The 13,905-nt window shown below is 33.5% G+C and overlaps 1 protein-coding gene across 4 annotated transcripts in view; it reads left to right on the top strand.

Moving 5' to 3' along the window:
- pcxa (pyruvate carboxylase a) overlaps positions 1-13,905 on the top strand; it is a 596,757-nt gene that overhangs the window by 577,924 nt on the left and 4,928 nt on the right. For all 4 annotated transcript variants that reach the window (XM_039769066.1, XM_039769065.1, XM_039769063.1 and 1 more), the window contains exon 19: positions 1,488-1,628. In XM_039769066.1, coding sequence (XP_039625000.1) covers positions 1,488-1,628 — 141 coding nt within the window. The remainder of the gene's footprint in view (positions 1-1,487; positions 1,629-13,905) is intronic.

The following is a 13,905-nucleotide window of genomic DNA, read 5'->3' as shown; positions in this document are numbered from 1 at the left end:
TGTGCATGTTTGGTAGCACATATCTGTGTGAGAAGCTCTTCTCAGTGATAAAGACTAACAAAACAGCACACAGGAGTCGCCTCACTGATGAGCACCTGCAATCCATCCTGAGAATCTCCACAACACAGAACCTCACACCAAACAGAAACGAACTTGTGGCCAAAAAAGATGCCAGGCGTCCAGCTCTAAAATGACATATGAGCAAAGACAACTGAATGATTTGATTTGTTATTGCTGAAAGGAACACATTTTATTTATATTTCTAGGTTTTGTTATGCAGCATGTTCATATTTGAATTTATATAATTTTAAGTTTATTTTTTATAAAATTACATAAGAGTAAAGAAATTTGAATGTTTGTTCTTTTAATGTTTACTTTATTTCTAACTTGTATAATTTAGACAGGATATATTTTTATGGAGAGCAAAATATTATAACTTGTTTAAGGTTTGAGTTGATTTATTCAGGAATAATATTCCTGTCTGTTTTTACCATTCCTACCAAAGATATTTCTGTCGACTAAATAAAAATTCCTTCTATTTAAAATTTAAATAGAACTTGAACAAATAGGATCATAATATAGTTCATAATATCCACGCAGACTTGCACGTAAGAGCGGGAGTCATCCGTTTTAACAAGCAGCGTATTGCACTGATACGAAATAGCTGTGTGTGTATATATGTAGATATGTATGTATATGTATATATATGTTTATATATATGTGTGTGTGTATGTATGTGTGTATGTATATATATATATATGTATTTGTGTGTATATATGTGTGTATATGTATGTGTATATGTATAGATATGTATATATATATGTTTGTGTGTGTGTGTAAATATATATATATATATATATATATATATATATATATATATATATATATGACAACAACACTCATCACTCACAACAGTGACAAAACAATAACATTGACAATCATGTTACGTTATTTTCAAAATGTTTCCTTTTTTTCATTGCTTCTTTAACACACTACTTCTCCTGCAAGCCTTGGTATTTTGCTCTATATATATATATATATATATATATATCTATATCTATATATATCTATATATATCTATATATATATATCTATATCTATATATATATATCTATATCTATATATATATATATCTATATATATATATATATCTATATATATCTACACATATATGTGTATATACTAGGCTGACTATTTTTAAATGTCGGGCAGATTTGTTCTCATGGTAAAGCTCTCTACATAGTTTAAGAAAATGCATGTATATGTATATAAAATATAGTATATTAAAAAAACCTTTTTTGTATATATTCACTGTATCATCAATGACTCTTCATTGTACTGATTTCTATGGTTATCTACCTAGGTTTGTAGATTCCCCCACCCCCTTCCCCGATTTAAATTTGTAAATAGATGGTCTTTTCTGTATTTGTGGTTTCAATAACTGTAAACTAGAAATGCTTACTGGAGCATTACACTTTCTTTTTCAGGTGGAACTGGAGCGAGGAAAAACTCTGCACATTAAGGCTTTGGCGTTAGGAGATCTGAACAAGGCAGGGCAAAGAGAAGTATTCTTTGAGCTAAATGGACAATTGCGATCAGTTTTGGTCAAAGACACTGTTGCCATAAAGGTATGACCTTTTGTTCCTTGTGTGTGTGTGTTTGTGTGCTTTTTATTGAAGGCATTTTGTTATTGAATGTGAACATTCCAGTTATTCTTGATACGTGATAATACTTTTGATCCGTTTGTGACAATATCAATCCACATATTTTCTTTTTTTCCTTAATCCTTAAACAGCACTTTCACTTTCCTGGCAAAAACTATCAGCTGGTCATGCCAGATGACTACTGGTCCAAGTACACAAGCATTAGCTTTACTAATTACATTTTTTATTGGCTTATTGTGAGGTACATGAATATACTAAGAAAATACAAAAATATGGCTGCTACTTTACTTTGTTACTATTACTCCGTGGCCAGTTCATTCTGTTCCATGTGCAATGTCCTGTTGCATTCGTTTTTCCAACAAAATTTAATTAGAGACTAATCATAACAATTAATAGAATGAAGTTTATTTAAATGTCTTTTTTTTGCTACTTACTTTGCATTGTAGTATTTTATAATCATCTTTATTTTTCCAAAGTAAATAAGAACCAGGCCCAGAATGGATTAGTACCTCTGAATGTTTGATCCTGTTTCATCAAATTACTGCAATAAAAACTATTTTATGAAAAACACACAGAGGTGCAAATAGTACCCGCAGTAATTAGCTACACCACTTCTTCAACCATTTTTATGATTTGCACCTCATTGTAAATTGACTGCTGGTTAAGAAAAACATTCACTTAAGAATTTAATCTTAAAGAAGGAAATACAATGAAGCCTAAATATAGAAGATCCTCTGGATAAACTGCTTTCATTCACAAGTGATTTGATTTATAGATCTGCATACAACATACTATTTTGTGAAAGCATTGCATTGAGTAGGAAAGTGTGCCCAGCTGGGACAAAGTATAGTTAATTTAACTGAGTAAAAAAAATTAAAAGGCATTTTGTTCATATGTTCATACCTTTTTGAGTGACTTTTTCAACCATCAAAACCAATGTAAAGTAGCTTAACACTTGAATCCCTGAAGCCTAGGGAAAAACTCGTAATCCCAGCCCACCTTAAATTCCTTCACACCTCTCCATCAGTGTCTTTTGTTTTGTAAATGTGTCGATCAGCACAAGTAGCAAGCAGCCTGCTATCCCATCCCCCCTGTTAATGGAGCTCAACTCTGGCAAAATGTTTCTCCCAGCTCAAGCCAAGGCTCCTTAGATGTGTGTGCAGTGCTTGGAGTTGTATAGGGTAAATAATACAGTATATCATTATTAGGAATACATGCATTTCATGTGTGTTACGTGTCTACAAAGATCTGTGTAAGTGTAGGATGAAAGGAAATTCAAGGCAAGAAATGTTGAACACATACATAAAGCAGAAATTTTCTCCATGTTATACTAATAATGACACAAAGTGTATAATGTGTGAAGACTTTAGTCCAAATATCAAATAAACATGCACTTTTTTTCAAGAATATAACCAAAGGGAAAAAAGCATTTGATTTAAATGTTGCTGTCAATAAGTTAAAAACCTAAGCTCAAATGTTAATTGACAGGAAGTTAATATCTATTTTTGAATGGTGTAGAGGTAAGAACTGCTGCCTTCTAACTCAAAGGTACCAGGTTCGAGACCAGGCGCTCTGTGTTCATCGACTTCAACAACTTTTAAATGTAAACCAGCTTGATATTTTCTTCTGATCGAATGCTCCATAGTAGATAAAGGATGCTCGTATGATAAAGATGTATGAGGGTGTGAGCTATAAAAAACACAAAACAGTGCAAATGTTGCTTCTGAATTGTTTGAGTATTACCGTGTGGCCATGTAGGTACAACACATAGGGGAGAAAAGGCAGTGTGCTCCATGGTTACTCTCTCAGGTACATAAGCGTATTAGGGCCACGGAGAAGAAAAAAAAAGTATGGATGCAGTGAAAAGAAAAAAAAAAAGTTTAAGAATAAAGTCGAAGAGAGGAAGTCATTTTAAGAAGCATGTACCAAGTAAAATGGGTCAGGGAACACAACACAAAGCATTTAATGTGCTGCATTACTTATGACAGGGTTTGAGAAAATCTAGAAATTAAACACTGATTTTAAAATAACATTTACGACGTTCTACTTTAATGACTAACTACGAGAATAAAGTCGACATGTTGACATACAGTTTTATTTTTTTTTCTTCTCCATGGCACTAATACGCTTCTGTACTCAGGTGGGCGTTAGCATACCATAATCTCTTGGACCAATAGCGTGAGTTTATATTATAAAATACCTAAAATTATACTATAAAATAGAGTCTGAACTTAAACGCAAGTTTATACGGTAAATATGGGCAATGATAAACGGATTCATGATGTTTTGCTGTTTATATCGGCTTGTTTCTATAGGTCTTGTGCAAAGTGTTTCTCTTACCATTTAGTGCCTGTTTTTGACCGTTCTCTTTTCATGATGATTTGCTGTATAAAATGCTAACTTGTGCACTTTGTCAATGTGTATGTGTCTGCTACAAATATGTCTTCCTTCAAAACCCATAGATTTTATCATATAATACAGAACTCTTTGCAGTAGAGAATTTGTTTAATGGGTCTTAATATACAGACTTCGATCTACAGTAGTAGCCATCTGACTTTGCCAGATACCTCTTACCATAATCTGGTAGACCAGGCCCTTTTTAAAAAATAAGATTTTTTTTGGTGGATATCTTCAGAGCAATCAGCAAAGCTGATAAGATTCAGGAATGTTTGCATCTGGTATTGTTGGAATCTAAAGAATATAGTTTCTGAATTAGTACCATGGATATGTCTCACTTTTTTTGTTCAGTTGGAAAGGACAGAGTACAAAAATGTTGTTAGTCTAAAGCATTTCAACATACAATTTGTGAACAGAAATACAAAGTGACTTTGGCAATTTTGGTTTGATTATATCAATTTTGAAGGAGTGCTTTGTATGTTACCCAAATCTAGATTTATAGAGTATATAATAATAATAATACCTTTATAGTATATAGCATATTGTCATACATTTACATGAAACTCAAGGTGCTTTCCACAGATTAATCAACCAAAAAAACGATACCACATATACATGGATTATTATCATTAATTAATTGTGTGATTTTTTTTTTGATTCCTGAATGTGATTAGTTGACCAGTTGACATGGAGGAGAGGAGAATAAAAAACCTACAATGGGCCACGGGAGAAAAATAAACCTCTAGAGCTAAAGAGCTAAACTTATAATCAGATCACCACATTATGATATAATTATTCGGAAGCCAGATTTAAAATTAAAATGATTTTGAAATGTTCCACAGATTTAGCCTGGTGTGTTTCTGTTGGTAAATTATTCCAAGTTTTAGGTGCATAAGAACAGAATGCCGCCTTACCGGTTCTATTATGCTTAGATCTAGGAGTAACAAGCAAACCTGGATTTTGTAGACCTAACATTGCCATTTGGGACATTAGGAAAAAAAGGTAGGGGCAAGATTGTTTGAAGCCTTATATACAAGTAGAAGTATTTTAAAATTAATTATAAAGGACACTGGCAGGAAAGATGTATGTTGATATTTTTTCCTTTCCTGCTACATTCTGGACAGGCTGTAGCCGATTTACATCCCTTTTAGGTCCTCCTGATAGGAGAACATAAATGCCTATTTTTCTCTTTCATAAACAAACGTTCCTCTGTAATTTTGATGTTAAAATTAATTTCCAAAATCGTTTGGTGTTTTTAAGTATTTTGACATTATCAGAGATTGTTAACAATGACTCATAGCAGCTGTACAAATTTTCCATGCCAGCAGCAAAAGTTATATTGATGACACAACTAAACTAAAAAACTACATTGAATTTAACTTGTGAATAAATAAATTAAAGAATGCAAATCCAAAAATGTAGGTAGTTTACGGTTATGTATTTAGTAATCATGCAACTCATCCCTAGTGTGAAACCTGAAAGGACTGATCATTATTATAGCCACATCAACAAAAGAGTTCTGTGGAAGCTCAGCCTGATGCAAATATTAAACTGTCCATTAGGGTTAAAGAACATACAGTAAAAATTCTAAATATCGGACCTAATTTACTAAGTTATCACAGTTTTCAGCCACTGAGAATATGATGTTTAATCATATTTTGTGTCATTTTTCCCAACCAAAAATTTTTATGCGCAAGTACATGAGTTAGCAGCATCATCTCACAGAATCCAAAATTGAGCTTAACAGCCCTGAAATGTCTTCACAATAAATTGAAGGTGAAGGATATAGAAAATTAAATAAATTTGACATTTTAAATGGTGAATTTTTTTTCAATGTCTTACATATGTGCTTCCTAAAGTGTCTATTTTTTCCTGTTGTAATGTACAAAATGTGAAGTGTGTGCATGCAAAATTGTTTTCAGAAAACAATTTCAAATGGATTGAGCTCTGCCCAGTTGGCCCTCTAGCCTGATTAAGGGATAGAACCAAAGTCTCACACAAATTCTCTAACTTGATAAATAATGTTGCCTGTTTTTGTAAATGGTTAAATGTGCACTAATCAACAACATAGCTTCTGGCAACCTGTTTAAAATAGATTTTGGAATTAAAATGTTTTCACATTTTAGATGTGGTGTTTACATGCAAACAAGCTTTCATATATTTAGTATTTTGCAATGCATTTTAGAAAAGGAGTGTAATTTGCTGTCATTTGCTACTTTCACATGCATTTTTAGACCCTGAAGCTAACTTCATTATTGAATATCAAATAAATAAAGATGACAGCAAATTGTGGCGCACAGACACAGAACCTTTTAATATTCATTTTACAGTTATTCCTAAGAAAATTTAACTGAATGACCACCTTCTCATTTTCTCCTGTATTCAACATAACTTTGTGAAATTGAACTTCTGTCCCCACATTGTTTGTATGTGGAGGTTAATTGTCAATATTAATGGAGACAAATTCAACCTGGCACATTGTTTAGAGCAGAATGTGATGGAATTGATGCAGAAAATGTGTCCCTTGACATCTTTTTACTCAATTATTTATACAGTTAGACAAAAAGCTGCGGACAGCTGGCATCTGTTGATGCAGGGTAGTAATCAACTTCTGAAATTGACAAATTCACCAGCACATCACTCGACATAGCCCTCGTGTGACATGAACTAATGTCCTGTGAAATCACTTTTAGTTAAGTGATGTCTGCTCTGTGACGTGTGTAACAGGACCTCATTCTCTCATGACAAGATTCACATGATTGCAGAAGTGCACCAAATTTTAAGTGTATGAGGAGCACACCTTAATAATCATTCTATCTGTATATCTCTCTATCTGTTAGCCAATGTATCTTAGTTATCTAACTCTTTGGAGACATAGCGCTACCTGTAAACTCATTTCACAGCAAAGCTACAATGTAACTGAAAATGCATCTGATTTTTTTGGTTTTCAATGCACCGATATTTTTTTTTTTTTTTTTTTGAAGAAACCTATTGCAAATTACCATATTAATGATGTGACGTGAAGAAAAAATTATTTGTTTATTTAAGATGGAGAGCATCCCATGTGGCACAAAATGTTCCATTTGTAGTGACTTACTAAATCTTTGTAGCCCAGACAGCAGTGTTGGTATACAGGAACCAGCCATATTGAAGCCAGATCAGTACCACATGCCTTTTTCTTTTAGGCAAATGGCAGGTAGTTCTTTAAAGAAGCATTGTTCATTCTAATGGTCATTCATTGCAGTATTCAACTGAAACCATTGGAGCCTGATGTATGTTTTTGCAGTTTTATATGGCTTATAATGGTGAAGACAGAAGTGGATGTATTCATTATTTCATTTCCTTAAAAGCATATAGATTTTATTTCCACTTCAATATTGTGTCCCAGCAAGCTATTTTAGTGGTCTAATTATTATACTTTAATGGACTGTAATTCACTCTTCTCATTTATTCTACTAGTTCCAAGTGTGAATTTCTTGGGATTAATAAACTATCTATCTATCTATCTCAGTTTAACCACTTAAAAATCAGTGGTCTGATTGTTCACTTAGTTTACTAGTCTAAGAATATAATCTGAATGACTGGAAATGGAAGTATTTCAATCTCCATTGTGACTGAACTTTTTTTATTAACAAAATTAGGAGGTGTTGTTGCATTGTAAAACAATTTCAACTGATAAAAAGCACTTTCAAAATTTAATGGGTAGTTTTTAAACATGCAAAGATATGTAGAAGCTCTATGTGGCAAAAGCTGTACAGTGCATGCAATTTATATATTCTTATATTTTAAAGAAAGACACTTCTAATAGTGGTTGATTTGTACAGGGCCTTAATAAAACTGTTTGTACGTTTGGTAACTGCACATTCTGATATATATTTTCAAAGTGTCGACAGACTGCACTGGGCATTACAGGATGGTTCAAGTTATCCTAAAGGGTTAAACAGGTGCACTGCTTTTTGCCAAAGCACAATTAAACTTTGCTTCATTTTAGGTTAGCCAGTTTAACTTTGGTTTAGTTTGGTTTAAATTTCATTACATCTGATGTCAGATAGAACATACTTTTTAAATTCCAAAATAGTTTGAATTGTTCCACAGTATGTGTGCCCTCCAGCCCTCTTTTTGTGTCTACACATTGTTTTTCTCACTACAGTTGTTTTCATTAACACTTTGTGATTTTAACGTGTAAAATCCCTGAATGTCTCATAGTCAGAGCATTGTTAAATAATGCTTTAATTAAAGTGATATTGAAAAGGCCGTTCAGGTTTTGTTAGCTACAGAGCTGGACAGTGCATGGTCTGCATGGTGATTACAGACTTCATTCTTTCAAATGTGCCGCATGGGCTCAATATTTGTAATGGATTAATTAAAGCTGTTTACTGATAAAAGATGTTCTGAGATGCTGCACACATTAAAAGCTGGAGGGATTGCACTATTTACTTAAGAATACGGTTAGAAATTTGATTCCTTCAAATGCACTGCTCTCCTTATTGCTATGAAGAATATAACTTCTATTTCCCTTTGGGCATGCTGTAATAAAATATTTTTTTCACTGTAACTTAAAAAAAGGCCAATTTAAGTTTAATGTCTTTTATAGGGTACATCTCAAAAAATTCAGCTCTTAAATAGTATTAATCCAATAAATAGTGAATAATCTTGCAGGAACTTTAATGCATCACTACCCGAATTAAAGAAAGTATAAATTATACTGTCCAGTCTTTTTTGGCAACATTTTCCTAGGTATTCACTAAATAAATGAAACAAAAGATTTCTATATAAGCACTTCCATTTACATTATTTAAAAAAATTTTATCTTGTCCATTTAAGTTCTTTTCCACTTGCTGTGATTTAGGGAAGATACTAGTTTCCTTCTACTTTCTCTGAGGTTTACCAGGCTCTTGTAGATCTTATTACAGAGGCCAGATTTTTTTGGATTTACAGTCAACCCTTTGCTGTCTTCTCGCCAAAGTCTGATCGTTCGTTCAGAACCCCTCCAATCCAATGGAATTGTAAAATCTTCTTTAATCCCTCTGTGGTCCCAGCTTGCGCAGCAACGTATTCCATGACAGTGGAAATGAGATTAGATAGGACCTTACCACATTAGAACAATGTAGATGAGAATGATGATGTGATTCATCCCAATAAAGCTCACCAGTCCTTTCCACTTAATTCCTCCAAAATAACATCAAGTTGAGTTTTGGAGGTCCCTTAAGCCCTACTGCATCACCACACTACTAGGTAACGGACTTTGAATTTACCTCATTACCTGTGTGCATGTGGTCCTGTCATCCCACAGGTTGTGGTTCATGGCACACTCTTCCGTCAAATCCTGCAACTTCACTATAATAAGCTAATTGCCAAATCCCCTTATTCCAGATATGAGAAGACCGTCTGACTGACAGTACCAAGGACATCTCCAGCTCACGTGGCAATGCACACAACCTCTTGCCATGCCATGAAACCAGATAAGCAGCTGCTTTTTAAATGTATTTTTACTTTCTCTTGTATATAGTAAAGAGAGTATAGGAAACATGGAAAAAAATTCAACCTTCAGATTCTGATGAATCTTGAATCATTTTTAGACCTTCCTAAATCCGAAAATACCATTTTTGAAATTGTCTGTCTGTGTGTAAACAAGATAACTCTAAAACACTTTGACCTAGGTCAATGAGATTTTGTACACCTGCTTTATATCAAAAGTAAGGAATCCTATACACTTTTGGGACACTTTTGGCAACCAGGTGTGGTACTTTAACTGAATACTTTTACGAATTTTCAAGTAAACTATGGTTATAATTACAGATAGATGATTCAAATTTTGTATAAATATTTATAATGATAAAAAGCAAACAGATATGAAACTTGAGAAAAAATACTCAACTGGAAGTAGTATTTTATTTAAACTACTTTATTAAAAACTGTATTCAGTATAACCCATATTCTTTCTCAGTTTAACAACTGCAAATATTTAACATACCACATAAATATGAACATGTAATGGGAATAATAAGTTGATACGTCCCTGTCATTCCTGGTAATACATTTAATTTTATGATTTTTATTATTTCTTTCATTTATCATAATTAAGTGTAGCTAAATGCAATTTTATATCTAGCAATTTTATAGCAACATCCTGTATATTAAATATAAGTGGTGTTGTGGAAAAAACTTTCCTTATCAGCCTACACCGATCTTTATAGTACTACCAAACAATTACCAAGGATAATAAACACATGCCTATCATCTGCTACATCCATACAATATATCAAACAAGGTTGGTGTTTTGTCTTGTTCACATTTATTGTCTTAATTATGCAGATCTTAATAAAATATCTTAAGTCTTATACGCTTACCATTGTGTCAGTACTGTAATTTACCTCAAGCAATTAGAGTAGAACAACAGGCAGGAGAAGGAGCTTCACATTTATTTATTATATGTTTTATGTAGTATGCCCTTAATAATAGACAAATTAAAGTGAGTGTGACAAACAATATCATTACAACCTACTGTAAGTACCAGTTCATCTTGCATCCATAGGTGGCTTTCTGTCCTATTTTCAGCCTTACTTGGTTTTTGCTACCACATGACCTTTGGAGTGTCAGAAGCAGGCAGCATGCCAAGACATGTGGCCTTCTCTTAATGGAGAGATGGTAAGAAAGACCTAGAAAGGTGGAGTGACCAACTTATACAGTCCCGTGACAAATCCTAGAACAGTGGGATGTTGTGATACAGAATGAGCCCACAATTGAAGATTAATCCTAAACAGCTGCACTTCAGACTAGTGATACACAAACTGCCTTTTCAAACCTGCTCTCATGTCTTCCTTTCTCAGGGGATGGGTTCTTGTGTCTAAACTGCAGTTCTCGGTCCAAGTCATGCGGTGCAGTAGCAGCTCCACACCCCCTCACCCTACCACAGATTTCAGATCCTGAGTCAGTCCTTTGCACTGTCTCCTAAAGACTTAGGGTTGGTTAGATTAATATCACTGCTGTTCATTTCAGTAAAGTAAAGCACGCCTCCTGAAATACTATTTAATATAACCTTAAACCTGTTCTTAAGATATAATCCATTCAAATATAATAATGTTAGATATCAAAAATACACCACAGCAAAAGTACATTAAAACAAATGCACTTTGTGTCATCTCTAAATCAGTTAATTTCTCCTTTGTATGTTTTATTTTCTGAGCAAATATGTACTATACATTCTGTTTTATGGTTAAGTATAACATTTATTGTTTGTTTCAAGGAAACATGTTTTACTTTTTATTTTTTTTATTTTTTTTTTATTTTATTAATTTTATTGCAATACATACAAAGCAATCAAGTTTTTACAAAAAGAAAAATGGAGTTAAGAACAGGTCGATCCCCACTCCTGGAAACATGTTTTACTGTTGGACAGCACACTGCAGGTGGTCAACAAATAGTGCTGTGTTCCTCCATAAAAATGGTTAAAATTACTTTGGTCTAAGACATGGAATTGTCTTCTCCATCCTGCTGCATGGGACACAGGAGATGCTGCCAAGCCAACAAACAGAAGGAGGTCTTTAATCCTTTCCATCTATCTTGGTCCTGCTTTTTTCTTTCTCACTTTGCTTTTTTTCTTTTTTTTTCTCAAATGTTTTGCTTTATTGCTCGTGCCATGATTAAGAACTTCTACCATTGTTGGTCTTATTGGTCAAGGCAACCCATTTAAAATTGAAAATAGTTACCATTATTCATGATAGTGTTGTGCCTCCAGTTCCCTTTAACAGAAAATGACAATTCACTGGAAGAAATATACAGTACATTCAGATATTGTCTTTCCTATGCAAAACTTCTGTCTGATGTTACAGGTTACGTTTACGGTGCTGTGCAAAATCTAGCTTTAAAACTTTTCATAGAGGGATGAAACATGTTTGTACAGTACTATACTGTTGGTATTGTACCTACTTATGTGTTCTATGTTTGCATTGTTTTCTTCTGGTATGCTTCTTGATTCATTTATGTGCTCCTGCAGACACCTTAACTGATCCAAACCAAATTAGAATCGAAGGGTTGCTATCAACAAGCTGCATCTGTGCAATTGTTGCTTAATTTTGTTTGCCAGTTTGCGTTTTCTGTGTCCTGCTATTTTGGGATACTTGTGGTTTGCATGTGAACTTATGCATCTAAGATAGGAATTCTTCATTTATATGTGAGAGAATTTCTACTCCTTCCACTACTCCTCCTTGCAATTTTCTCCCTGACTCAGTTTCTTCCAGAAAGTTGCATGTTTAGCATGCACCACTGGCTTCGCCTCTGTAACCAATATGAATGTTAGATGCCAAGGGATAACCACTTTTTAAATTAATTCCTCTTAGTTTTAACTGGTGACATCACTTCTGTGTTTGCCCGACAATGAAGCATTTGAAATCTGGAGTTCTACCATTCAATCAAAAATGGAAGCGAAATACAACAGGCAATTTATACATGTTAATTATAATTTTCACTGTTATAAAAATAAAGAACAAAACAATATCAAAAGGTACTCCCCTTGGTTTATAGAAAAATCTCATTAATCGGTATGCAGTTCGACCGTGTCACTCTTTGAAGAATGTAAAATACGAAAAGTACTGAAAAATTGCATTGCAGCTGATATTCAGTATATGAGCACCATCATTCACTAGCTACAGTTTTAAAGCCGATAAGAATTTGTCTGTTCCATAATCTAGCTACTGAACTATACAAAATTGAGTAAGCTTAAGCCAGATGTGATTTTTGTGCAGTGTATTTAAAAATCTCTATTTATGCAGGTGCAGCATGAGAATAGTTACCTTTCTTAATCAATTAAGTACTTTATAATAGATGTGTACAGTATATATACTGCATTCTTACCCACTCCACACTCTCCCCCCCGTTGATCTACCAACCCAGGAATACAGAACTTTATTGAACATACCAGATTGAATAATGTTGCTGTCTTCATGCAGCTATGTTTTATTTCTACCTTTGATGGCCACTCCACTTTTGCATCTGCTATGGAATAAGTGAAGTAAAATTCAGAAAAAGTCATCTTGTTACCTGTGAAAACCTTTTGATACTTTGGCTATTGGCAATGACATTCACATCTGAAAAGATTGATACCCAAGTGAATGCTGCTGTTATGCTAGATATGTTGGAGTTACTGAATAACTGAAAGATGCACATTTAATAACTTGCATTGATTACTAACATTTTTAATAGTGAATTAATATACATTATCTTAAATTCTCAGTCCACCTCTTGTAAAATGTTTAAAAATTGTATATTTTATTCCTGTTCATGTCCTGTCTTTTTTTGGATGAGTTTTAATATTAAAATAAAAACCTACTAGTGATTTGAAGCAAACAGCACTAAAATGCTGGACTGCTTTACTGTATGAGCTAATGTTTTGCTGAAGAATGAACTAGAATGTTACTATAGCAACCATGCAACAACCTTGAGATGGTAAAATTATTTTGTAAATTTTTTTTTTTTTTTTTTTTGTCAGAAGCATCAGAAATATGATGTGCTATGCCTTGGTCTAATATTCTGCATAATTTTCATTGTGAATAAATTTAAATCCTTTTAATGTGTTGTAATATTTTGTAGAGAAGAAGCTCATTGTGGGGGAGGGACCCCTACGCAGAGTGCTTCCTTCATGTACCTGTTAGAGAATTATGAGAGAATTATTGTTACCTGCTTGAATACTTTGGTTAGCACTCATGCCTGATTAAAAGCAGGAGTGCCTAATATCAAACAGTAGGAAGATGGGTTGTAGTTGCACGACATGTCATGATCAAAACAAATTCTCTAAAACATCTTGAAAAACAATTCTTATGGATTCAACCTTAAAAAGACTACAGGA

Source organism: Polypterus senegalus, chromosome 11, assembly GCF_016835505.1.
Source record: "Polypterus senegalus isolate Bchr_013 chromosome 11, ASM1683550v1, whole genome shotgun sequence".
Lineage (NCBI taxonomy): Eukaryota > Metazoa > Chordata > Cladistia > Polypteriformes > Polypteridae > Polypterus > Polypterus senegalus.
The sequence above is the reverse complement of the archived record's forward strand: the minus strand, read 5'-3'. Positions and strand labels throughout refer to the sequence as shown.